The sequence below is a fragment of the Staurois parvus genome, unplaced genomic scaffold (genome assembly GCF_062004578.1).
Source record: "Staurois parvus isolate SC_StPar_1 unplaced genomic scaffold, SC_StPar_1.0 ptg000176l, whole genome shotgun sequence".
NCBI lineage: Eukaryota > Metazoa > Chordata > Amphibia > Anura > Ranidae > Staurois > Staurois parvus.
Genome location: NW_028317972.1, coordinates 3,707,756 through 3,735,603, shown reverse-complemented (window position 1 = coordinate 3,735,603; position 27,848 = coordinate 3,707,756). Strand labels below are relative to the sequence as shown.

The 27,848-nt window shown below is 43.3% G+C and overlaps 1 protein-coding gene across 1 annotated transcript; it reads right to left on the bottom strand.

Moving 5' to 3' along the window:
- Positions 1 to 597: 597 nt before the first annotated feature.
- On the bottom strand, positions 598 to 27,848 carry NELFB (negative elongation factor complex member B). Its single transcript, XM_089677067.1, has 13 exons — positions 27,584 to 27,848; positions 24,300 to 24,463; positions 22,864 to 22,963; positions 18,379 to 18,609; positions 18,072 to 18,257; positions 16,767 to 16,879; positions 15,762 to 15,864; positions 15,073 to 15,168; positions 13,744 to 13,886; positions 10,931 to 11,037; positions 9,633 to 9,774; positions 5,229 to 5,337; positions 598 to 2,002 (listed from the first exon to the last, which is right to left on the bottom strand). The coding sequence occupies exons 1-13, from the start codon at positions 27,785 to 27,787 to the stop codon at positions 1,862 to 1,864; spliced, it is 1,839 nt and encodes a 612-aa protein (XP_089533193.1). The 5' UTR covers positions 27,788 to 27,848; the 3' UTR covers positions 598 to 1,861.

Sequence of the window (27,848 nt, the reverse complement as noted above, 5' to 3'; positions counted from 1 at the left end):
TTCTGTCTGCCTTCTTTGGCACAGCTTCCAGAGTTCAGTAACTCTTTAAATTGGTTGCACTAGAGTGGTTGTAAAGGCTCAATGTTTTTTAGCCTTCATGCATTTAATGCATGAAGGTAAAAAACCTGTGTACAGCAGTGCCCCCAGCACCCTCAATACTTTCCTGAGCCCCATTGAGATCCATCCATCAATGTGCCTGCATGACAGCCTCGGCTGTCCCGGGTCTCTGCCTCCTCATTGGCTGAGACAGCAAGCAGCAGCCATTGGCTCCCGCTGCTGTGAATCACAGCCAGTCAGCCAATGAGGGGGGGTTGGGCAAGCCGCGGTTTCATGTATGAATGGACACACGGAGCAGCAGGTGTCCCCATAGCAAGCTACTTGCTATGGGGGCACCCAACAGAAAGGAGGAGCCAGGAAAGACTGCAGGGGACCCGAGAAGAGGAGGATCCAGACTGATCTGTGCAGTTTGGTAAGTATAGACATGTTTGTTAAAAGAACCTTTAGTATCGCTTTAAAGCATTCCAAATAGCTTTTATGTGATGCAGTTTGATAAAGAAAGGTAAATATAAAGAAAGATACCAAATTACCAAGCATATGTACAGTTGTATTATCAAAACAAAATTTTATTTCTGTTTTGTAAAAAATAAAACACATTTCTACAAAAGGCAAAAATCAAATCCCAGGTGAGTGTGCGTAAATGTGAAGGATATGGTAAACGGACAATGCATATATTTAACACAACCACTGCAAACACTTCTCTGCCATCGTAAAATGTATATACACCCAAATTAAATCATTTCTATGGGACTACACTCTACCCCAGGGCTGCAAGGCTAAAAATATGAACAATCACCATTGTGCTAAGTGGATAACGTAAAGTGCTACTAAACCCAGGACCCTGCATTCACTATATCTGTCTCCCACAGTACACAGAACTTGGAAATGCAATTATTTTAGTAAATATAAACTGATAAATACCATTTCTCATCAGCAGTTAGAGCAGTCTTGTGACTTCTATTAATGCCCAGCGAAGTACTGGTTATAGCTTGTAGGAGGAGTTTTCATTCTCCTGTAGGAGGATGCAGGACCCATGACTTCTGTCTGGAGAGTGCGGATTGGCCCTGTGTTGATCACATGCACTCTTCCAAGAAAAAAAAAAAAACAAAAAAAACACACCAAACTGAGCATGTGCAATCCAATAAAAAAATTTAAAAATTACATTTCGTCATAAATACAGGCCAAAATGTATTCTGCTACATCTTTGCTAAAAAAATCCCAATATGTGTAAATTAATTGGTTTATGTGAAAGTTATAGCATTTACAAAAGGCGGTATGTATACTGAAATTTAAAATTTTTTTTTTACTAGTAATGGCGGCGATCATCGACTTATAGCTGTGGGACTGCGGCAGGAATTCTGACACTGGGGGGGAAATGACTTGCTGTCACCGATATCCACAGTGACAACAATACAGTGATCAGTGCTAATAAAAAGCACTGACACTGTACTAATGGCACTGGGCAGGAAGGGGTTAAAATAACACATTACCAATGGGTCTGTCATTGTCCAGTGGAAATGAGCAGAATGGCAATCCATCAATAGCCTTGGACATATACCCTTCTGTGCTCTGTACAAACCAATCAGGTTGAACCGCAGAGCCCCAGAAATCAATATGCAGCCTGTTAGTCATCAAAACACAAGCTTCCACCTGAGGTTTCTTGTACAGATACACCACAGACTCACATTAAGCAATGGCAGGCATTCTAAGGATCTACTAGAAGGCACAAGTACAGCCAGGGTTACCAGCAGCGGGGAAATGGCAGTTGTGCTTTTTTGGACTAATGCCGACACTATTCATTGTCTCAGATGATGGGAGGAGTGGGGACACTGTGCAGGGGTAAGTCCATGGTTGGTGTCTCTGGTTCGGGAGGTTGTGGACTTGCTTTCCTCTGCTGTAACTTCTCACACAGTTGGTTATAAAGATCCTTAACAGCTTCCCCGCTCTGTTTATTGATATAGAGAGAAGGATTAGTTCATCAATTTCAGTACCACATTGCAAAGAGAAATGACAAAAGCACAGTCCACAGCAAACTGACTTCAGATTATGCTTGTCCCAGGCCTGATATGAAAAAAGTACCATTTACATTAATAAATAAATAAAATAACCTATGCTTAGTGCAGAATAGTCAACTCTTAATATGTCCATTTACTTGATCCTGCCAGTTCATAGTTCTAATAAAGATTCCTGGTTTGAGGCAGACTACGCCATCTGGCCATCATTGAATTCTAGATTGTGTAGGAGTTGTTGGCCTTCCCTATCTTCGCTATAATTATGTACGCATAGACGCGACATGTTGGACGCTTCCACTAACATTAGTATTCTCAGTCAGGAGGAAGCTCTGACAGTGTCATGTATGGACTATCCAGTACACCTCCTCCAAGCCTCGCTTTGGGTTAGGAGAAAATATGTCAGAGTTCCTAAAGTACAGGCCCACCACCTGCAGAGGAAGGGACAGAGAACAAAGGAGATGAAGTCATGTGACTGCACATAAAGATTTAAAAAGGTATTTATTTGGAGACTGTTATTCGTACCATTAGGCTGTTTTTTTTTTTTTCTTCAAGTTTAGTTGTTCCAACTACTTTAACCCCTTCACGCCGGCGCCTCCCGGCCCTTTAAGGGTTTCAGAAATCGGGAGGTGGGGCAGGGTTTAGGGTCATGTCACCGCTGTAACACGCTGGTCACATGATCGGGAAAGGTCCCGATCGAAAGAGAAGATCGGGACCTTTCCGTGGGTACCGGATATGTGTGCTGGGAGTGCGCACGGCGCGCGCTCTCAGCACATGTCTTTTTTTTTAATACAACGCAAATGTGCAGCCGCTCGGCGTCTACGCCCAGACGCCGGGAGGCCACACATTTGCATTCGGCCGGCGTGAAGAGGTTAAATACAGCTTGGGTCTGCTTAGATTAAGTTCAATGCAGTCTGACTGTGGAAACCAATCTACCTTAAAGTGATATTAACCACTTGCCCTCCTGAGAATTTACCCCCTTTCCTGGCCAGGCCATTTTTTGCGTTACGGCGCTGCGCTACTTTAACTGACAATTGCACGGTCATGCAACACTGCGCCCAAATAAAATACGTCCTTTTTTCCCCCCACGAATTGAGCTTTCTTTTGGTGGTATTTGATCACCTGTGTGGTTTTAATTTTTTGCGCTATAAAAAAAAAGACTGACAATTTTGAGAAAAAAAAACAATATTTTTGGCTTTTGCTATTAAACATGTCCATTGAAAAAAATTTAAAAAATCTAATTTAGGCCAAAATGTATTCTGTGACATGTCTTTGATAAGAAAAAATCCCAATACGTGTAAATTAATTGGTTTATGTGAAAGTTATAGCGTCTACAAATGGTGGTATATATACTGGGATTTTATTTTCTACTAGTAATGGCATCGATCAGCGACTTATAGCAGGACTGCCGCGGACATTCTGACACTGGGTGGAACTGACTTGGTGTCACTGACATCCCCAGTGACACCAATACAGTGATTAGTGCTAAAAAAACTGTAGGCAAGAAGGGGTTAACATGAAGGGCGATCAAAGGGTTAACTGTGTGCAGAGAATGTTTTACTAGGGGGCTGAATCTGTGTGCTTCACTGTAATCACACTGCTCTGGATGGGTGTGCTGTGTACAGCCATCCAAAGCAGTGTGCCGAGCTGACAGGGAGGAGAACTGTTAGTAAACAAAACAGTCCTCCTCCCCGTTGGAGATGCTCGGTATTCACCAGCCAGGACCGGGTGATTGACAGCTGCGGCCACGAATGGCGGCGCGGGTAGGACTCGTGTGCGCCCCCTACCTGTGTATATGTATGTATGTGTGTGTATATACACACACACACACACACACACACACACACATACATATACACACACGCACGTGATTTTGCGCACCCCTGCTGCCCTGTAGCAGTATATCTGCTATAGGGCAGCGGGAAAGCGGCTAAAGGCAATAAAAAAATTAAATAAACATGTTATCACTTGCTTGCTCTCTGCAGTGGTTTTGCACAGAGCAGCCCCAATCCTCCTCTTCTTGGGTCCCCCGCACTCCTGGCCCCTCCCTCCTGCAGAGTGCCCACAGAGCAAGCAGCTTGCTATGGTGGCACCCAAGCAGGCTCACTCTCGAACCACTGCTCTGTGTGTCCACTCAGTGGCCCCGCGCCCCTGATCTCTCCTCATTGGCTGTGACTGACAGGCGCAAGGTAAGGAGGGAGAGTCGCTCCTCTCATGCACATTGCTGGATCACGATGGGACTCAAGTAAATATTAGGGGGGCTGCTGCAGAAAGCATGAAGGTAAAAAACCTTGAGCCTTTACAAACACTTTAAATGAGTATTTTCTTTTTAAAGAAATAAACATGTTATACTTACCTGCTCTGTGTAATAGTGTCGCACAGAGCAGCCCTGGTCCACTTCTTTTTTGGCTCCCCTGCCACCGCTCCTGGCTCCTCACCCCTGCCAAGTGCCCCCATAACTCTTGCTATGGGGGTACTCAAGCAGCTCAACTCCAAGCCATGCTCTGTGTGTCCATTCACACATGGAGCATGGCTAGGCCCTGCTCCCCACTCTCTCCTCATTGGCTCACTGGTTGTGATTGACATCAGCAGAAATCAATGGCTCCCATTGCTGCGTGAACCAATGAAGGGAGAGAGACCCCGGAGAGCCGCTGCTTTTATACACATCACTGGATTGAAATGGGGCTCAGGTACCTATAAGGAGGGAGGAGCTGGGGGGAGCTGCACCCAGAAGGTTTTTTCCCTTCATGCATAGAGTGCATTAATATAAAAACCCTTGAGCCTTTAGAACCAATTTAAGTTGGTTCCAATGGTCAGGCTGTGTTGCTTCAAAAAAGGATGGGCAGCTTCAAGAAGCAGTAACCTCAAGACTGTGTAACAGAATGACGCAAACAGCTGCAACAGAAGGGTTACCAAAGAGGAAGATTGGCAGCTAAGGATCATTTCCCAATCCTAGCCGAAAATGACAAAAGCCTTTCACTACACACAATGAAGGGAGAAAAAAAATCATCTTTATCCCCCAATGAACTACACAATCCATGCCTTCTCCGCCTGTGGCCAAGTAAGTGCTTTTAGTTCCTCGCCTTCTCTTGTAAGGACACGTCACACCTGACCACAGAACACCCAATAGTAGAAGATTACACAATCCCTTCCTCTACTCACAGTCTTGGCTGGCTCCAGGGCTTTCTGTAAAGACTCCACTTTGGATGGCGCCACTTTGTGGTGAAGGTGAAGTACTAAGCGAAGTACATGTCGGTGAATGTTCTCCTTCCTGCAAAAGATTCAAGGTAGTTTATTTATTCTTTTAAGTGACTTTATTGTGTACTACAAGAAGCACAAAGGAACACTGCCTTTCTGCTTAAATGTGTGAGATATTACTGTAGCACTTAAAATGATTGTAAACCCTTGTCTTGTAAAACAACCCATTCATTTTAAAATAGAAATGAAAGGTGAAACATTTCTGTATACATGTAAAAAAGAACAAGTGTCCCCATTCCCTCTGTTCTTAGCTGCATAAGAGCTGGGGGAGGAAAAACAACAGTACACTGATCTTCCCAGTGAAAGGCTGTGGGGAGGTCAGGATAAGTCTGATCACTGGATGAGAGCCAAGTTCTCAACATAGCTACAGTGAACTGACCAATCTGTGTTCTCATGCTTCGTGTAGTCTGTTTTTAATAGAAAAGCAGAGGGACTGGCAGGAACACCAGGGATTTCACACAAAGGAAGCAATACAAAGAGAACAAGATACTTTTTCATACAAGTACATGGTACAGCAGGCACATACCAGGAATAAGGAATGTTGGGTTTACATATTCTTTAACAGAAAGTATTTTAGATGCCCATCACATTTTTACCTGTTTTTTGTTTTCTAATCATACAATTGAATTGCAAATCTATGTATAAAATACAAATTTTCTGCCTGTAAATCAGAGTACACCAAGAAACTCCGGTAGACGATTGCCAAAATAAAACCAATTACCCACACAGAAAGACCTTTTCCTTTTTTAAAATACAAATAAACGAACAATGACAAAAAAAGACCAGTACAACACAGCCAGTCACAGGGAGGGAGCAGAAGCTGCATAAATATAATAAGCAAACATCCTCTGTGTACATAAAGTATTACAAGTCCCACACAGATACAAGATTGTTACATAGTGAGAGGATTAGGTGCATCAGGGTGATCTCATTCACATGTACTTGCATCTAACACACTTTTAAAATGGCTGTGAAGCTCGGACATGAAATATGATGAAAGCATAGCATATCCCTCTATAGTGTGTACTTGTCTGCATCCAGAGCACTAAGTGTCATTCCTGTGTGCTGCCTAGCTCATTTGCTATCAGCATGAGTCACTTCAGACAAGTTTTCCTGACATCAAGAGAAAAAAGGTGAAAGGAAGATGGACCTCCAGCACACAGCCTGTGATTGACAGCGTCAACTCTGTTCCTGTACCTCTTCCCTCTAATAAGCTTTCAGAGCGCTCTTCACTGAGCTCTGCATATTGAGTCCTCATGCACACTGGATGCTTTTACAGCGGCTGTTTTTGGCTTTTGATATTTTTTTCTATAGCCAGTAAACCCCCCAGCATGTTATCCTAAATGTCCATGCACACATAGACTGTAATCAACGTTCTTTGGCTGGAAAAAACCCCAGAACTAGTGGGTTTCTAGAGGAGTTTTTTAGCTGTAAAAATGTTATAACGCCGAAAAACGCAGTAAAACGCAGTAAATCGTGGCAAACCAGCGTTTTATGACTTTTTTTGACCCCCATAATTTTTTTTTTTGGTGAAAAAAAACCTCTAAAAAACAAACACTGCAAAACGCATCTAAACACTAATACAAAAATTCTAAAAAACGCTGAAAAATGCACGTTTTTAACATGATTTTACACAGTGAACGTTACCAGCGTTATCAAAACGCCCCGTGTGCATGGAGCCTCAAACTTCAGCCCTCTGTCACCTGCTTTCTGAAAGCTCAAACAAGGTGTATAAATTCAGAACTTCGAATGGCTGTAAAGGAGAGAGCGCTCCAGATAAACTGACACAACTTATGTAGGAGGTTTTTTTTCACCTCTGTGTATCACCTGAGGCCAGTCGCTTCACTGGGTATATGTGAGGGTTTACAACCACTTTAATAAAGGCTTTAAATAGGATTTAAGCGATTTCTGAATTAGTGCCATAAGTTACCTCTCTGTGATTATTGTGTACCTATATGCAAAATATTATCATTATCATCAGAGGGACATTATTCACCTGACCTTCACTGGAGACACAAGAGAAGTTGCCGGCTTAGCGTGACGCAACTAGAAAACTATTAGACAACTTGACAAATAAAGATAAAAGTCACATGGAATCTTGGAGCACAAGCATGGAGAGCCCTGCCAGTTATTACGTCATTTGCTTACAGGTGAATAGAGTGTCTCCTGAGTCAAGGAGAAATTGTGGAAGGTTATTGGCTTAATGCATATTAAATTTGGAGGACTTCAAATATTATGAAGACTTTACCATTGCAATGGCAGCTCAAGAATATGCCATGTTTGCTAACCTGTTATGTAGTTAGAATGTAATTTAGTCATAAAAATATTATATTATTAGACAAGACATGAATGAGGTAAAAGAGCAGAATAGACACACAAACCATTCATCTGAGCTGACATGAATATGTGAATGAATAAGCAAAGTTTGTTCATTATCTGCCATGGTAGGTTTTACCAGAACCACAATTCAAAATGCGAGCCAAACCTCACCCATACACCATAGTATATACATTATATCAAAGTGGGTATAAAAGCAAAAGGTTTTTGTCTTAATGCATTCTGTACATTAAAGATAAAAAAACCTTTCAAAAGCTGCTCCCCCCAGCCCTCCTTTTATACTTCTACTTACCTGAACCCGATCTCGATCCAGCGCTGTGCTTATCTGCCTCTGACTCCTTGACTCCTGCTATCAGTCAAAAAAAAAAAAAAAAAAAAAAAAAAAAAAAAAGGAGGGAGAGGGGCCAAGCCACGTTGTGTGGTTCTATGGACACGAGTGCACCCATAGCAAGCTGCTTGCTATGGGGGCACTTAGAGAAGAGGAGCATCGCTGGCAGGGGACCCCAGAAGAGGAGATTTGGGGCCACTGTGTGCAAAACTATTGCACAGAGCAGGTCAGTAGCTTTACAACAGGTTTAATGTTCTGGAACCACATTTGTATATTAAAGTCACAACATCAGGGCTATAATATACCCATATGGAAGAAAAATATTCTTCCCATATATATTGACATATATTTGAAATACTACAATTTTGACCATATTCAACACACACACACACACACACACACACACACACACACACACACACACACACTTGCATATTGAAATGCGTTATTACAAAATATATGAAAAATACATTTTAAATATACTGCATGTGTTTAAAAATACAAATCTACATTATTGGAATGCATTTACAAATATATGCAAAAATATATGTTAACATTACTTTTTTATATATGTTAAAGAAAAAAATCTGAAGAATATATTTAAAAAAGATATATTTTTAAAAAGATATATTTTTTAAATATATTCTTCAGATTTTTTTTTAACATATAAAAAAGTCATTTTAACATATTTTTACATATATTTGTAAATACAGTCCAAAAATGTAGATTTGTATTTTTAAAGACATACAGTATATTTGAAATGTATTTTTAAAAATATTTTTTATATATTTTGTAATAAAAATGCATTTCAATATGCAATATATATATATATATATAAATATATTGAATATGGTCAAAATTGTAGTATTTTAAATATATGTCAATATATTTGGATATTTGGATAGGATATTTTAAAATATATTTCCAATATATTTTTCTTCCATGTGGGTATTATTGACAGAATATGTATGTCCCACTGTCAATGATGCCACAGTAAAGGTTCACCCACATCAATGCCACAGAAAATATCAGTAACTTCCAAAACTGGGCAGACTCAAAAAAATAAACAAGTCTAATAGAATCACTCAATTCAAATCAATCCAATTCAATCTTAAAAAAAAAATAATAAATAAATAAGTTTGATTGGCTTTACTGCCGGGGTCATCTACAGTATTTATGATGAAAGTATTATTTTGTAGCTGGAAATTAAAATTTGATGCAGTGGAATTCTGAAATGTTTGATCTCATAATCGGCGTAAATGTTAACTTGAACAACTGTTATGCGATGTGTTCAACCTGCAAGATAATTATCATGTTAAAATGAGCAAGAGTGCTCTCAGTTATCAGTTAACATCAGAAAAACAAGGTTTAGGGTTCCTAAAAATTTGGAATTAACATATTTTACCTTGACACCTATGAGTATAAATGATATAGACACAATGTCTGTCACTCAGCATTATCGAAGGTGAAGTCATAAGGTAATAGCCTCAGATCATGAACTCCCAGAATTTCCCTGGGTCTCTGTAAGCCTCAAATTACCCCAGAAACAATCAATACTTTTGGCCCCAACCGTAAAGCTCACATTCATCAGTTATCATTTGCACATACACAACGATTTACTTTTTACTATAAAATATTCTTACTTTGTGCAAGCTGTGAGAAAAAATCCATCAAAAATCTGGTTGCAAAATTCTTCTGAACTGAATTCCTCGGCAAGAAGTGTTAGATTGCTGGTGAACAGATGCAGGAAGATGTCTGTGAAAGCTGTGTCACTAAATGTCTCCTCTGCAAAGAAAAAAAAAAAAACTATTTCTTCAGTAAACAATGGCTAAAGCAGGAAATTGTGAGGTGACTTGTGTAACTATACTGAACTTTAAAGGAAATCAACAGCCAAAACATTAAGGGGTTTGTTTCTAAAACATTCATTGGCCAAATGTCAGAAGTATTCATGCAAGCCAGCCAAAATATCTTTTTTTTTTCCTATAGCATCAGCACCATTCAGTGACCTAAAATGTGGTACAGCATTCTGAAATACCTCAGCGAGAAAATATAATACATGCTGGCCATGAGATGTTGCTGACAACATAGGAATTAATGTATTAGAAAAATTACAGGGAAAATTTGTACAGCTTGCCGATTAGTTTTGGATAGAGTGGGGAATGGTTAAAACCCATGAGTGCCAGTTCACATATATGCAGATTGGATGTGGTTTGAATCACATCCAATCCGCATGACAAGTAAAAAAACATTGCTTCCTCTAGTGCCTGTTCATATATGTCCAGTGCACTGGCGGTGCGTATTTAGTGTGGTTTGAAAAAAAGAGTCATGTACGATGTCTGAGCAGTATGGTCCGGTTCAGGTGCGGAGTACAGCCTACTGACTTCTATGGGAACTGTTTCTAAACCACATATGTGTGAACAGGATAATCCTGAAAGCTAATCCTGCCCTGAACCTGATGTAAACCTGACATGAATCGGTGAACAAATACTGTATCAATTTGCTGTGAGACCTGAGCTTCAATCCACACCGCACATGTGTGAATCAGCTCTGACAAATTTTATGTCATCTTAGTCAAATTGGGGAGATCTAGCTCATCTTCCAGACCTGAAAACACAGCACAAGAACTGAGAGGAAACACCCTCTCAAATACTTTCCTCAAAAAGAGAAAAAAAAGTATCCCTAATGTAAGATTTCCTATCTTTCCCATCACTTTCATTCCCAGTGACAAAGGTCACTGGAGCAAACAGACAGTGAATCTCCCTAGAAGGAGAACAGACACACATTAATAACCTGACAGGATTCCAACTCTTATACAATTTCATAAACACCCCCCCGCCCCCTCCCCCCCCCCCCAAAAAAAGTGGAACACATTTGGGCTTTAGATATTCTTTAAAAATTCTTGTATTTGTGTCTTTCTGCAGAATATAAATGCTGCACTTACTAAGAGCAGGAAGCAGACGAAGCAGCGAGTTCTTATTTCTCTGTTTTGTGATGTGCAGCAAATAATACAGTCCCACCTCGCAGGCTATTTTGTTCTCATGCAAAAATCTGAAATTAAACATGAAAAAGGCATAAAAAATAAATGATGTCTACAAAAAATAAATATTAACCACTAGCCTAAAGGGCACTTATACCCCCTTCCTGCCCAGGCCAATTTCCAGTTTTCAGCGCTGTCACACTTTGAATGACAATTGTGCGGTCATGCAACACTGTACCCATATGAAATTTTTATCTTTTTTTTGAGACAGATAGAGCTTTCTTTTGGTGGTATTTAATCAGCTTTGGGATTTTTATTTTTTCTTATACCAAAAACCACTGAAAATTAAAGAAAAAAGCAAAAAACGTTTTTTCTTAGTTTTTGTTATACAATTTTGTAAATAAGTGATTTTTCTCCTTCACTGATGTGCGCTAATGAGGCTGCAGTGATGGACACTGATAGGCTGCACTGATGAGGAGGCACTGGTAGGTTGCACTGATGGGCATTGACAGGCATCACTGATGGATGACACTGATAGGCGGCACTGACTGGCACTGTTAGGCAGCACTGACTGGCACTGATGGGTGACATTGAAAGGCAGCTCAGATGGGCACTGATATGTGGCATTAATGTGCACTGGTATGCACTGATATGTGGCACTGAGCACTGACTGCTGGCACTGATGGACACTGACAGGTGGCACTTCTGGGGCCTCACTGATCATCAGGGCACACTGATCATCAGTGCCCTGATGATCAGTGTACATGTCCCCTCCGCGGAAAGCCAATTACCGGCTCTCCTCTCCTCCCGAGCTGTTAGCGTGACAGCTCGAGAGGAGAGAAATGCCGATAACCGGCATTTCCGTGTTTGCATGTGATCAGCTGTGATTGGACACAGCTGATCACATGACCGAGCCGACATCTTCAGCTCTTTCCGTGATCTGCTGTGTCCAAGGGACACAGCGCACCGGCAATCGCCGCGCATGTGCGGTGAGAATGGAAGGACATCATATGACATCCTATCAGAACGAGAGAACCACCTTGCGCCCGTCATTGTACTATATGGTGGGCGGAAGGTGGTTAAAGCAGACCCATCACCTGAAAATTAAATCCCAATCTAATGCTACACCAAAAAAAAAAATCTGAACCTTAAAATCCAGCAATTATCCCCGTTCATACTAACTAGCTACTAAAAATACCAATAATAAGTATATACAGGCTAACTGAAACAGTGAAGTATCTCACCCATTTGGGACACAGATAGCACTAAAAACTTTGAAATGATTGTAAAGTTTTATTTTTTTTTAAATAAACAGGGTTATACTTATATATGGAACTGCACAGAGCAGACCCAATCCTGCACTACCTGGGTCCCCCCCTGGCTCCTCCTCTTTTTGGTGTGCCACCATAGAAAGCTACTTCCCATTGTGGCACACCTGCTTGTGTCCTTTGACCCGCCCCTGCTCCCTTGCCACAGGATGTGACAGACAGCAGCGAGAACCAATGTCTCCCACTGCTCTCGGCAAAGCCTGAGATTGGGGAGAAGAGGAGAGAGCCACTGCAGACTGTGCTCAATCAAGTGAGGAAGTATGAGGGGTATGAGGGGGTGACAGTATAGTCTAAACATTTTGTACCTTAATGCAAGGAATGCATTAAGTTTAAAAATGTTTAGGTTTTACTTCCACTTTTACCTCTTAAACGCTGCCTCCTGGAAGCCCTTTAAGTGGGCTTTACTGCTTGGGAGGCAGCATGGCTTCTCCATCATGGGAATGCTGGGATTGGCACTTGCGGTGGTCACATGATCGGAAGCCTGTCTCAGTGGTGATCAACAATGAAGAGCTGGAAGAACATTTTGCAACTAATTAGGTTAATTGGCATCAGGTCAGAAACATGACTGGGTATAAAAAGCTCTTAGATTGTAAGCTCCAAGGATCAGGGCCCTCATAACCCTTTTGCATTGAACTGTATTGTTGCTGTATTGTCTCCCGCTTTATTGTAAAGCGCTGAGCAAACTGTTGGCGCTATATAAAATCCTGTATAATAATAATAAGGGCATCTTAGAGAGATCATGTTCTGTCATGTTTCTGACCTGTTGCCAATTACCCTAACTAACTGCAAATTAATCTTCCAGCTTTTCCTTGTTAGTACCACTTACTCCGCCAGCTTTTTCTTGCCCTCTCCCAATTTTATTGAGACGTGTTGCTGCCATTAATTTCAAAATTACCTAATTTTGTTTCATAAAAAATTTCAGTTTAAACATTTGAAACAGTTGATATGTGAATAAAAATAAAACTATGTAGGCATCCTATTGTTTTGTTGAACCCGAATCATAATTCCAGACTGAGTAACTTACATAGTTATTTGTAAATAAATTAATATTTAATAACCCTTTCAGAATGTCACAAGATTATACAGTTCCCCATTAAAGTGTATGTAAAGGCAAAAGGGGAAAGTATAGAACCTCTGCCAAGTTTTATTGCAGTTTGTGTCCTTTCTATGTAGATTTATCCTATTAGCCCGGGTGGCCATTGTCACTGAACCAGAGAGTAACCCTACACCACACAGCATAGTTGTCATGAAAACAAGAAGTCAGGGAAATCTTCCAATAGAGACAAATGTTTTGGTGACAACTGTCCAAGATGGCAATTCCTCTCCTGGTGGGGAAATTTTCTGTTTCCAGTACAGGAAGTAAAAGGAGATCTACACAGCAGGACAGCAAAAAATTACTTGACAAGTTCATAATCAGCGCTATCCATACTTAGTCCAAAACTAACACACCTGATAAAGACATCTGGCAGAGTATTGGGATATGTAACCGGCACTTTTTCCTCAGTCGGTAACTTGTGTTCCACATTGAAAGTGTAATCATCGACCACCAAGGACATCAACAGAGGAAGAAATTTAGTAATCAGTTCTGCCTCCTAAAGAAAGAAGAACAGGATTGAAAACACAGTGAAAACACTGTATTCATGTTGCATTCATTGGAGCATACAGCCCCACCTAAAGAAAAAGGGGACACCAAGTTGCTCTCTATAATAAATGATAGCATTTTCCTCTGCACGCAGTTTTTGGGTATGTTATATAGTTCAGATATAGATTTATATGCAGCAATTACTGTTTAAAACATAGAATAAAAGATGTTTTAATCTTCTAAACAATGAATTGATCCTGGGAAGGGGGGGGGGTTATGTTTTTGATTGGCATTTACAGACTTTAGAATGCTTTGTAACACCTGGAGACCACAAATGAGAGCAATCAATGAGCTAATATGGCTACCTGCTAAAATCTGGCTGCATGGCTGTTCAGTTTACCATAAAGGCAATCTGTCACTTTGCCCATTCATGGCAGAGTGGCGGGTTCTCTTTAAAGCCAACCCTTTTCCTCCACCTACTGAAACTTCCTTCAATCCCTTAATCTATCACAAATGTGGGTCCAAACTCTGTGTAAATTCCATGTCAGAGCTTACACGGGATTGTTAATCTCTTAGTAACCCTTTTACCCTCTCCACGTGAGCTGGAAATTAGCCACTCAAGCACAAGCACTACATCCTGGGAGGAAGGGGAGAAGGTCACAATCTCTCTCACACTTCCAAACACCAGGTATTTCTGGAGATTTTTAAAGTGTCACTCCAACCAAACTGTTTTCAGTGTTGGTGTTACTGCTGAGTAAGTATATCATGTATGTAAGTATGTTGAGGGAAAAAAAAATTCCCATCTGGGTGATCAATGTACATTGCAAAGGTTTTAACAAACTATGCTGCAGTTTCCTATCTGTTTCTGCTTGGAAGGAATAGCTCTGGTTAGACCATGTCCTGTGCAATGCTATCTGAAATCCTCTGGGCCCAGAGAGCTCCCCACATGATGCCAGGAGTGGCTGACAAAGTTTTATTATATTCATCGAGTTTTCAGTATGTAAGAGACAGCAAGGAGTCTGCAGTGAGAATGTTTGTGAATGCCTCTCCTATATTCCAAGTATGGTTCCCAAACTTCCATTACAAGTACAAAGCAATTATATTGTTCTCCCTGTATGGGTTTTCCAGTTTACCATTCAATTCTGAGTGTACATTTTAGGATGCTTTGGTGTGGGTCACCTGTAATGGAAACTTACCAGTTTGGGTTCTTTAAACACTTGACTATCTATCATGTCCCATGCGCCGTGTCCCAGAGACAACATCCTCAGAAGGAGCAGCAGCTCAGGACTATCCTAATGTAAACAAACAAAAAAAACAAATAAAAACCGAAAAAGGTCAAATAGCAAGTTGTGTCCAAAAAGGTTTAGAAACGTTTTTAAAACAAAGTTCTCTCTGAAGTCTCCCTCTACAGGGGCTGCATTGGCTGTTTGGGAGATTTAAGCAAGGATTCCCCTGCTGTTAATCATGCCCAGTGAGACGCAAGCGGGGGGAGGGGGCAGGGCACACAGGGACAGCTCAGGAGCAAGCATGCACAAGTCCCTTCAGAGCAAGCAGCTCCTGCTTTGGGGGGGGTGTAGGAGGAGCCAAATGCACTGGCAGGGGACCCGAGAAGCAGAGGATTGGGGCTGCTTTGTGCAAAACCATTGCACGGAGCAGGTAAGTATAACGTGTGGTATTTGAAAAAAAAATCTGAACCTTTAGTATCACTTTAAGGTCTTTCCAGATCTCTCTGTCTCAAGGCAACCAGGTATTGTCAACCGAATATGAAATTTTAGCTGATGTGTAGTTTGCAATGGTAATATTATGGGAAAAGGAACTTAGAATAGTTGCACATATACTACACACAGTTTATTACAGTTGCTTTGTTAGGTTCTCTGGTACTCACCCTCGGGAGGGACTCCTGGCTAATTAGTTCCTGAAGGTTTCGAATGGTGCTAAGAGCTAAAGTGTTGATTGCAAAAGGATCACAAAGGATCATAGACAGGTCCCTGTAATGCACAGAACAGAGTTAGATTCCCTAACAGGCAACCACAGAAGACAAATATTTTGTGGAATCCATAGTGTAATGTGGTGGGACAGTGTAGGAGGTAGAGATGCAAATATGAAGTAACTGTGTAATTCTGTTCCAAGAATCTATTTTGTCTAAAGGCCCCACACTAATCATTCCTCTGCATCATGCAGTAGCATTCCTGAACTGTATGGCTGGCAGAAGATTCTACACAGGCTTTAAGGGCACACACAGGCCACAGCTACTACAGGGTCTGGAGGTAGAAGCATACAAGTATGATCTTTAGGATGAACAGGATAAAGTTGTTGGCTGTTTGTCAGTGTCTCATCTTGGGACAAAAGCCTTCCCCCAAAGCATGACATGACTCCACCTGCTCATGTACTTCTAGTTTCACCTTGTGACAAGTATGTATTCTGCTCAACAGTTCCTAAATCAAAAGACACCCACATAGTTCCTTTGTAACTCCTGGTGCTGTATTGGTTAATATATTAGCCAGTTATCTGTATCACCTATCCTTTACCCATGTTGCAACTCTGCCTGGATGCCTCCTGCCCTTGAAACATTTCACAGCTGACAGACGGCTCATCAGTTGTTAGCCACCTATGGTGGCACAGTTGCTACACACTATTATACTCAAATACAATGCTGGAACATAGACACAAAAGGAATATGGGGCTGGAAACGGTTAAAGTTTCTACTTTAAACATCTAGATTGTAAGCTCGAAAGAGTAGGGCCCTCTAACCCCTCGTGTGCGCTTTGTTGTTGTTGTACTGTTTCATGTATAGTCCCCCCCTCTATTGTACAGCGCTGAGCAAACCCTTTGGCGCTATATAAACTCGATGTAATAATAATAATAATAATAATAATAATAATAATCTTACCCCAGCACCTGTTCTTGCCCTTTCTTCACTCCATCCAAGAATCCCTGCAGTTCCCGTGCCCTCTTTGCATCCACAAACTTCTCTCGTATACAGGCGTCCAAGCACCAGGTAAACTAGAAAAAAGTTAAATGACTTACACCAAATTTCACTGACCTCTATAATCATTCGTATTTCCAATCCAACCACATACTGCATAGTACAAGGTACCTGCAGTGCAATAATAGGATCCTATAACACAGCCAGTTAGCAATGGGGGCCAGGATCAGGACGCTTTTGTTGCAGAATGGCGCACCCCCCCCCCCAGTGGGGAATGCAGGCATCCAAACACCTGTAAGTGTCACATGCTGGGGATTCTAGAAGAAACTGAAGGCTTGGGTATCAGGACAGGTATTATAAATCATCTTTTTGAAGCTGCTTTTATTTTTCAGCAACAGAGTCACATTAAGTTTAAAGATCTACTATTACGATTACTGACCTAACACAAATATTATCAATCTGGGTGGCAGCTTTTGTATATAGTTAGTAATTATGCAAGTCCATAAGGACAGCCATATTCATTGCTTATGACAAACACAAATACTCCTGCGCTTGGGGGTGGACTCAACAGACCATATCTCGAATGTTCTGGATAGTGCACGCCTTCCTGCCTTCAAAGGACCGGGGAAGTCCAAATACACTGAATGCAAAGAAAACAAACAGAAGGCGCACCAGCCTAGTGCATTACCTTAAAAACATTTATTAATAAAAGGTGATAGGTAATATAGTCACAAATGACAGCTGGCTCTGAAGAAGAGGCAAGTCCTCGAAACATGTTAGCCTGTTGGGAGGTCCAGGATTCCCATTGCAGACAGTCACGTAGTGTGGACTGGACAGTGCTGTTCTTTTATGATGTGCCTTTGACGTTATTTTCATTTGTGAGTATATTACCTATCACCTTTTATTAATATATGTTTTTAAGGTAATGCACTAGGCTGGTGCACCCTCTGTTTTCGTTATACTCCTCGATTATGTAGGCTCTGCTTCTTGTATTTCCTCATTACATATGCAGGCTGTGTTTCCTGCTTAGTAGTGCTGCATGATACTTGTGCTTTATTGTTTACATCAGCCAGGTCACATAGCAGCCCTTAAACAAGGCTGCTATTAATTCGTTTGACAAAGAGCACCTAAAAAATATCTAAGTTCTGTGTATGACGATACTGGACAGAAAACATGTTAAAGCCACATCAAAAACCTACGGCTTTCCATTGCTCTTTAAATCAGAAATGGCACAAAATATGCCAACATAACATCCCTATAAGATCATACCTTGTGACAGGGATCTACAGAACAGATCTCGCTGACGTCCAAGTCATGTAAGGACATGAGGAGCTCTGCCCTCAGAGTACAATAGTGCACATTTCGTGTCCTCAAAAATAGCGTGCGCAGGAACTGCAGAACCATGTCATACAGCTTCACATTCTTTCCAATCATCTGCGTCAGTTTATTCACCACCTAAAGAAATAAAAATAGGTAAACCTACAATTGGAGCAACTGTCTAATCTGTCAGATTATGATCATGCCCTGAAAAGGTTATGAAGTACTGATTTCCCATCATGCAAAACACATGCCCTACCTCTCCCTGCCTCCTTGTTTTTGGAGACAGACTGAAGAAGTTGTGCAGGACAGAGAGCTCACTGCTGAGCAGGATATTCTCCTTCTCCAAGATGTACTGCTTAAGCAAAGGTGAGACCTCATCACCGAACAGAGCCTGGTTATCCTGCCAGATCTGGCGCTTCACTTCCACTGCACATGCTTTGTATAGCTCCTTGTCCGCCATCACCAGCTTCAGCTTCTTCTCTGGGACCTTTTGGATGCAAAACAGCAACTAACAAGTGTTACATCATAAATCTTTCTGGAAAAACTCAGCAAATCTACACCTTCTAATAAAAGATCTGTATCTTTCTCAAGCCAAACCACTTAAGCCAGCCATAGATGGTTTGAATCTTGGCCGGTTCAGCAGGGACCAGTTGTGATTCGATTCATCGATACGCAGGCTAATTGTACCCAGGTCAATCCACTGATCGACTTGGATACAACCAGCATGTCGGATTTTTAGCATGTAATTATTGCCAGCGGCTATAGCTGCTACCAGTAATCATTGTGTTCTCCTGGTAGGGACGGCTCCCCATGCCCCCTCACCGGGAGAACATAATAGCTCCACAGGAGGGATTCCCCCATCAACACTGTGCTGATGGGGGAAAATCGATCAATTTTATTTCTGGCAACCCATGGTTGCAGGGAAGGAAACATTGCATAATCTATGAACTGCCTTAGCCCTAGTAAAATAAAAGGTTTTCACTATACACCAATCAGCCATAATAATATGATCACTGACAGGTAAAGTGATTAACATTGATTATCTCATTAAAATGGCATCCTAAAGTGGGTGGGATATATTAGACAACAAGAGAACATGTTTTCCCTGAAGTTAATGTGTTGAAAACAGTAAAAATGGGTAAGCTTAAGGATTTGAGCAACTTTAGCCATTACAATATAGTGTTTGTCAGACGTCTGGGTCAGAGCATCTCCACAACTGCAGCTCTTGAGGGATGTTCCCAGTCTGCAGTGGTCAGGACCTACCGAAAGTAGTTCAAAGAAGGAAAACCGACAAACTGGTGGCAGGGTCATGGGCAGCCATTGCTCACTAATGCACATGGGAAGGCCTGTGCAGTCCGATCTAAGAGAAAAGCTACTGTAGCTCAAATTGCTGAAAAAGTAATTTGTCTATTATGCACTCTTACGAGGGTAGAACTCAGGGACAGTTCCCTATTATATATATATATATATATATATATATATATATATATATATATATATAGTAGTTGTTCATCTCTGCATTATCCTACTAGGATATAGACAGGAATCTGAATTGTGCACCATTTGGCTGTACTGAACAAGTGAAACAAGGGATTCCAGAATCCTGTATTGTTTATAGATCTTTATTCTATAACACTGTGTATACACAAATATTTCCATAACTCTTTATTGTGCCTTATTCAGGCATCTGTTCTAATCAAATCATTGCAATTTTTTGTGCTTTCTTAAAACAATTACTATAAAAAAATTGCTGAAAAAGTTAAAGTGTTACTAATGCTATATCTGGTCTCCCACAGTACACAGAACATGGAAATGCAACTATTTTAGTAAATATAAACTGCTAAATACCTGCTCTCATCAGCAGTATATAGCAGTCTTGTGACTTCTATCAGTGTCACGCACAGCACTGGTTAAAGGGTTAAAGTTTGTAGAAGTTTTCTTTCTGCTCTAGGAGGATGCAGAACCCCTGACCTCTGTCTGGACAGTGCCGATTGGCCCTGTGCTGATCACATGCACTCTCCCAAGAAAAAAAAAAAAAAACCTCTCTAGTATTACATACGAAACTGAGCATGTGCCTTATCAGGAGATAAGATGGGGGGGACTGGAAGAAGGGGAGGATCAGAGAAGTCAGGACCAAACAGCATTTTAATACAAGGCAGAGGATTAACCCCTTAGGTTCCACAATGACAAGTATAACAAGCATGCTTTACTGCATATACAGACTGATTTTACTGTTGTGGGTTTAGTAACACTTTAACCTGTTCCCGACAGCAGAATGACCGCTGAGCAGGACTCGTCAATCTGGGTGGGCGTCATATGATGTCCATCCCGGATCGTGCTGTGGCGAGATCTGTCAATGGTTGTGTACCTTGGACACAGCCAATGACAGATCTGTGTACCGGAACATTGCCAGTACCATGTGACCTGTTGTGACTAATCACAGCAGGTCACATGACAATGGATGGCTTCATTTCATGCCATCCATTGTATACAATTGTGTCACTAGCAGTGATTGGTCACAGTGATCACATGCACAGACTGGGCCAATCACAGCCCATCTGTGTCTCATGTGATTAGCCGTGGCCAATCACAGCTAATCACAACAGAAAAACCTGAATGAATCGATTTCAAATCAGTTAAATGCATGTTCATAGCAAAGACATCCTTAATCATTATGTGTAAAAAAAATAAATAAATAAATAGGTACTATCCCAACGTAATACAATGTTACCATGGTAACATTATACTACTCTGTTCATGGTGTAATATAAAAAAAAAAATCTTTAAAAAAAAAAAAAGAAATGTAATAAAAAAAATTGAAACAAAAAAAGTATAATTTTTTTCCCCATACAGTCACCAGTCAGTGTGAGCACTGCCACACCAGTTATATGATGATTATTATTTTTTTTTTTATTTTCACCATTTTCCAAAAAAAATACAACTTCAAAAAACTTGACATGCCTCTTATTAAATATTTCAGACTGTCTACTTTGCAAAAAGGGGCCATTTTGGGGATATCTGTACTGTTCTGACATTTTTGGGCCTCATGAAATTAGGTTGGCTGTCAGTACTTCAAAACTGATCAATATTCAGATCTATCCCATAGTTTGTGAACCCTATAACTTTCCTACAGACTAAATAATAAATACTGATTTGGGTTATTTTCACCAAAGAAATGTAGCAGAATACATCTTGGCCTAAATTGATGAAAAATAATTAATTTATTTGCAAACTTTTATAACAGAAACAAAAAAAAAACATGTTTTTTTTTTTTTTTGTTTTTTTCTGTAAATTTAGCAAAAAAAACAAAACAAAACCCCAGTGGTGATTAAATACCAAAAAAAGAAAGCTCTAGTTGTGTGAACAAAATTATAAAAATTTAGTTTGGGTACAGTGTTGCATGACCGCACAATTGTCATTCAAAATGTGAGAAGGCTCAAAGCTGAAAATTGGCTTGGGCAGGAAGGGGGTAAAAGTGCCCGGTATTGAAGTGGTTAATGTTGGTACCAATAGAAATGTGTCAGAACACACATTGCATCGCAGTTTACTGTGTATGGGGCTGTGTAGCTGAAGACTGGTCAGGGTGCCCATGCTGACCTATGTCCTATGTGAACCTCAGAAACGGACCATGGAGCAATAGAAGAGGTGGCCTGGACTACGGAATTCAAGAATAGTTTGAGGAATACATCAATGAGTTTGAATTGAGAAGACAGATAGCCCCAAGCCAGAAGCAATATTAGTCCAGATATCAAGGATGATGTGCCAGTAAGAGCAACATAGAACTTTGGAGTCAGTGTACTGATAAATGCAGACACGGCCAGCACGGTCTCATACAGGCGGAGCGGCGCTCGGAAGTGGTAGAGAAGAAACAGGCCCACAAGCCAGGCTTCTGGCCTGGGGTTCTTTTGTATTGAGGGAGCCCGGGCTTTTTGAAGGTGTTCATCAAAATCCTGCCCATCTGCTGTCTGATGATCTGGATAATACCTCTATTGGCTGATGTTGATATCCCTGGAACCTTGTCCTTTTGGCCTGGGAGATATGACATCTAGTGGCAAGATATAAGATGACAACCATCTATCCAGTGGCCCATATCCAGAGCACTAGGAGTAGGTCTTAATTACTCCATGCTTCCTCTGCTTATGCATCTGGTTAGTGCACCCTATACTCAGTACAATTACCACAAGAGTCACGAGCATTCTAGTTTATCGCCTGCTGATGCATCACAGACGTCACGTTTACCCTATATGATCTACATGCTGTGTTAACCTATAAGTTCTGCATCATATTTGAGCTATAACCATTGAACTTACTTATCCTATGTATTTATGTCTAATTTTGGCATCGAGCTCTGCATATTTTTATTGTCTAATGAGTTTGAAGTGTTGACTTGGCCTCTAAATTCTACAGATCTTAATCTATTTAAGCATCTGTGGGATGTACTGGAAAAACAAGTCTGATCAATGAAGGCCCCATAAGGCAACTTACAGGACTTAAAGGATCTGCCGATTGGTTCCAGATACCAAAGTATACCTTCACAGGTCTGACCATGCCTCGACAGGTTATGGTGGGTGGTCATAATGTTACGGCTGATCAGTGTATAAGTTAAGACTGTATCTCCTGTCACCTCTCTCTGTTACTCAGCCCTCAGGCCTTGTGCAAGGCCTAGCACTTCATCTGTGCAACCTTCCTCACTAGATTATATTGGGTTCTACAAAATTCAACAAACAAAAAGGAAACTCACCTTTGGTAGGTGTTTCATTACACACATCACTACAGGCTGGATTGATGGCATTTTAACCAAAGCAAAACATTTCTCCAGCAACTCTTCCAATTTACTGTACCTAAAATGCAAAATCACAACTATGATATGATCAACAGTTATCCTGCACATATAGATAACATCCCATTGATGGTTACATGATAAAAGGTGTCATATGATACAGGACAGAAGTGATTATGTGGTACTTCATTGTAACCAAACTTGCACCTTTCCTGCATGTTGGTAGAAGACAGCTTAAGCATATCAGCATTTATTCTCCTCATTGCTGAAAGGTTCTGGTGCAGACACCTACAAAATCATGACGCTTTGCCTTACACTTCCACAATTCTTTTAGTACAGCTGGTGATTGAGTGACTATAATATTTTATACCACCTGGGGCTTCAAGGCGATAGATAACAAAAGGTTGTAATGTGTATATCTTCCTGTAACGGCACTCAGCTTTATCTAGCTTCAAATATACACTGTATTTCTTATCAGGCACATGCCTTCTAAGTAATGTGTAAGACTTGCAAAGATTTACGATTTCTCACAGAGTTCACAGTACTTCTCCTGACAATGCTTTCATCATCATTTCTCTCCAGAAAGTATCACATTTGTTTAAGCATCATCTGTGGTAGGCATTAAGATGTTGACTCAGAGAGAACATGAATGTAAATCCTGGTGGTTGCGCAGTTATTGGTCTGTTCACAAATGCCTGACACAAAGTTACAGTGTACAGTCTGAGTGATGACTGGGGATAGGAGACTAAGAATAGCTTCCTCCTGCCTGCAGTAAACAGATGGAATTATATCAGTCTTGACAAAGTCACTGACTGGGCTCAAAGACTGCTTTTTAAAGGCATTATAAACCTTCCTACTTGCACTTTGTGTTTTTCACCCACATAAGTTCTGCATTGACCCTGTACTTTCATGTCATAATTTATATTTCACCCAAAATCTGCATAATCGATTGTTTGTCCTAAAATTCACGTTAGTGTGTTTTGTACTGACATTTTACGTTTTCTAGACCTTTGTGGTAATATTGTGTGACAAAAAAAAATTGGAACTACCATCGTTTTATTCTCTAGGATTTCTGCTTTCAGAAAATATACAATATTTGGGGGGGCCTTGTCTAGTCTTCAGGCCTAAAATTATTTTTTAAACGTGTGCAAAAAATGCAAAACCATCTGGCAGCAAAAGGGTTAAACAATAAACACATTTGAAAGTGTACAATGCCTTTAATAAATAGGAAGAACATACTCATGCATACTTGTAACGTTACTGAGAATTCAACTTTACTACTAAAATCCAGTTGCCTGTATTAGAAAACACTACTGCAGATTGTTATTCGCTATCAAACACCTGTCCAGACCAGATGTAAATTGTAACAAAACCAAAACAAGTGATTTTAATCCCACCGGTCCTCATCTTTTCCTTCAGACGCGATGAATGAGACCCTTTCCAGTAACTTCTCTCGCAGTTCATCAAAGACTGTCTGGTGAAACTCCAGTCGGGGAATGCCATGAAGATCCAGGAATGGCAGTGCTGACTGCAGTGATGGAAGGAGGACCCCATTTTCTGTCTGAAATTAAAAACATATCAGTAAATGATTGCAGTGTTTTTATACATGAAAAGGTCTGCCCTGACATGACTAAGCATACATAGAGCACAACCACAAGATTCATCAATGCATAAAAGACAATATGGAAATCACTCAGATGGTGAGGTGATTCAATCAAGAACCCAAAGCAGTAGTAAGGTGACAGGGGCAGTGGAGTGGTACAGTCAGATTACAGTGAGAGGTAGAGGGGGACACATACGTGACTGGCAGCGGTGGGTGCAGTCAGGTGACAATAGATGTCATAGGAGGAGTATTTTCAGCAGACAGGGTGCAGGGTGGGGGAACCAGGGATGTTCAATTCATGTCGTTTTGGGCATCAGGCAGGTAGTTTTTTTTACCTTTAGCCCTGCTGCGGGCAAGCAGCAGGGCTCACTGTCAGATGGAAGCATTCGGGTGGCAGCGCTGCCACCCAATTGCTTCCACACAGCCCACTATGGTGCCAGTCTGCACCCCCTCGCCTGCTATATGTCTTGGGCTCTGCTTGTCCATCTGTGGACCCAGGATCAGTTCAGTGGGTGCCGGCAGGTATAGGGGAGGGAGGAGAACGGACACATTCACTCCTCTCCCCTTCTTGTCCTGAGCCGGAAATTATGTGCCGTCACTTCAGAATGAGATGTGCACTGCATTACATCCAGTGTAGTACAGGGGAGACATTCAGAGTCTTTCAGACCCTGGATGTTTCAAAAAAGAGAACCTGTCACCAAAAATCCCCTCACCCCCACATATGTACGCACCTACAAACATAAAAGCACGCGCTGGTGCGCCTATGCATGAAAACAATTGCGATACTCACGGGGGCGGGGTGGAAGGGGGACATAGGGGGAAAGGGGGGACATAAGGGGTCACGCAGGGCGGGGGGAAAGGGGGACATAGGGGGTCACGCAGGGCGGGGGGAAAGGGGGACATAGGGGGTCACGCAGGGCGGGGGGAAAGGGGGTCACGCAGGGCGGGGGGAAAGGGGGACATAGGGGGTCACGCAGGGCGGGGGGAAAGGGGGTCACGCAGGGCGGGGGGAAAGGGGGTCATAGGGGGTCACGCAGGGCAGGGGGAAAGGGGGACATAGGGGGTCACGCAGGGCAGGGGGAAAGGGGGACATAGGGGGTCACGCAGGGCAGGGGGAAAGGGGGACATAGGGGGTCACGCAGGGCAGGGGGAAAGGGGGACATAGGGGGTCACGCAGGGCAGGGGGAAAGGGGGACATAGGGGGTCACGCAGGGCAGGGGGAAAGGGGGTCACGCAGGGCAGGGGGAAAGGGGGTCACGCAGGGCAGGGGGAAAGGGGGTCACGCAGGGCAGGGGGAAAGGGGGTCACGCAGGGCAGGGGGAAAGGGGGACATAGGGGGTCACGCAGGGCAGGGGGAAAGGGGGACATAGGGGGTCACGCAGGGCAGGGGGACATGGGGGACATGGGGGAAAGGGGGACATAGGGGGTCACGCAGGGCGGGGGGAAAGGGGGACATAGGGGGTCACGCAGGGCGGGGGGAAAGGGGGACATAGGGGGTCACGCAGGGCGGGGGGAAAGGGGGACATAGGGGGTCACGCAGGGCGGGGGGAAAGGTTGATATAGGGGGTCACGCAGGGCAGGGGGAAAGGGGGTCACGCAGGGCAGGGGGAAAGGGGGTCACGCAGGGGGAAAGGGGGTCACGCAGGGCAGGGGGAAAGGGGGACATAGGGGGTCACGCAGGGCAGGGGGACATAGGGGGTCACGCAGGGCAGGGGGACATAGGGGGTCACGCAGGGCAGGGGGACATAGGGGGTCACGCAGGGCAGGGGGACATAGGGGGTCACGCAGGGCAGGGGGACATAGGGGGTCACGCAGGGCAGGGGGAAAGGGGGACATAGGGGGTCACGCAGGGCGGGGGGAAAGGGGGACATGGGGGAAAGGGGGTCACGCAGGGCGGGGGAAAGGGGGACATAGGGGGTCACGCAGGGCGGGGGAAAGGGGGACATAGGGGGTCACGCAGGGCGGGGGGAAAGGGGGACATAGGGGGTCACGCAGGGCGGGGGGAAAGAGGAACATAGGGGGTCACGCAGGGCAGGGGGAAAGAGGAACATAGGGGGTCACGCAGGGCAGGGGAAAGGGGGACATAGGGGGTCACGCAGGGCAGGGGGAAAGGGGGTCACGCAGGGCAGGGGGAAAGGGGGACATGGGGGAAAGGGGGACATAGGGGGTCACGCAGGGCGGGGGGACATAGGGGGTCACGCAGGGCGGGGGGACATAGGGGGTCACGCAGGGCGGGGGGACATAGGGGGTCACGCAGGGCGGGGGGACATAGGGGGTCACGCAGGGCGGGGGGACATAGGGGGTCACGCAGGGCGGGGGGACATAGGGGGTCACGCAGGGCGGGGGGACATAGGGGGTCACGCAGGGCGGGGGGACATAGGGGGTCACGCAGGGCGGGGGGAAAGGGGGACATAGGGGGTCACGCAGGGCGGGGGGAAGGGGGACATAGGGGGTCACGCAGGGCAGGGGGAACGGGGGACATAGGGGGGTCACGCAGGGCAGGGGGAACGGGGGACATAGGGGGGTCACGCAGGGCAGGGGGAACGGGGGACATAGGGGGGTCACGCAGGGCAGGGGGAAAGGGGGACATAGGGGGTCACGCAGGGGGATTTGATGATGAAGGGGGGGGGGGGGCATGTCGGGTGCCACGCGCGGGGGGAGGGGGGCATGTCGGGCCATGCAGGGTGGGAGAAGTGACAGAAGGAGAGGCATAACAGGTGATGGAAAAGGGGGAAAATATCAGTTGGCAGATTGGAGGGGTTAGTCAAGTGATGGGGCAAAGAGGGAGGAATCAGTCAGGTGTGGGGGTCATTAGGGGAGATAAGTCAGGTGACAGGGGGCAAACAGGTGAAAGGGCCAATGGAAGAGGAGATTCAGGCAATAGAAGTGACGAGGAGGGAGACCATTTGAGTGAAAGAGGCAGAAAGAATGTCAAGTCATGTGACAAGGAGTATTGGGATGGGTATGTCACATGACAGTAAGGTATTCGAGTGACACGAGGGCATTAATCAGGTGACATGAGCAGGGATCGGTCAGGTGACATGGGGGGAGGAGAATCGATCAGGTGACAGGGGGTACCTGGAACTGCTCTATGGCTTTCAGTGGTTCGGTACAGTTGGTGAGGGTCTCCTTCAGATCCTCCCCGTTGGCGATGCCGATCTCCTGCAGGCCGGCGAACATCCGTCCCCCCTCCCTTTTTTTCCCCCGGGGCCCGGTAGCAGGAGCAGCCGCAGCCCCTGTTCCGCTCTGCTCCGGCATCTTCCCACTTCCAGCTCGGCTCATCTACATTACACTACTTGCTTCCCGGTGCAAATAAACATCATTTCCGTCCTCAGCGCCAAGT

Excerpts from the sequence above, each read along its gene's own strand:
- NELFB (XM_089677067.1), bottom strand. The coding sequence starts at position 27,787 with ATGAGCCGAGCTGGAAGTGGGAAGATGCCGGAGCAGAGCGGAACAGGG. Across the intron at positions 18,610-22,863 it reads TAATGAAACACCTACCAAAG|GTCCCAGAGAAGAAGCTGAA; the intron begins GTGAGTTTCCTT and ends TGCATCCAAAAG. Across the intron at positions 5,338-9,632 it reads TTTCTCACAGCTTGCACAAA|GAAGGAGAACATTCACCGAC; the intron begins GTAAGAATATTT and ends AATCTTTTGCAG.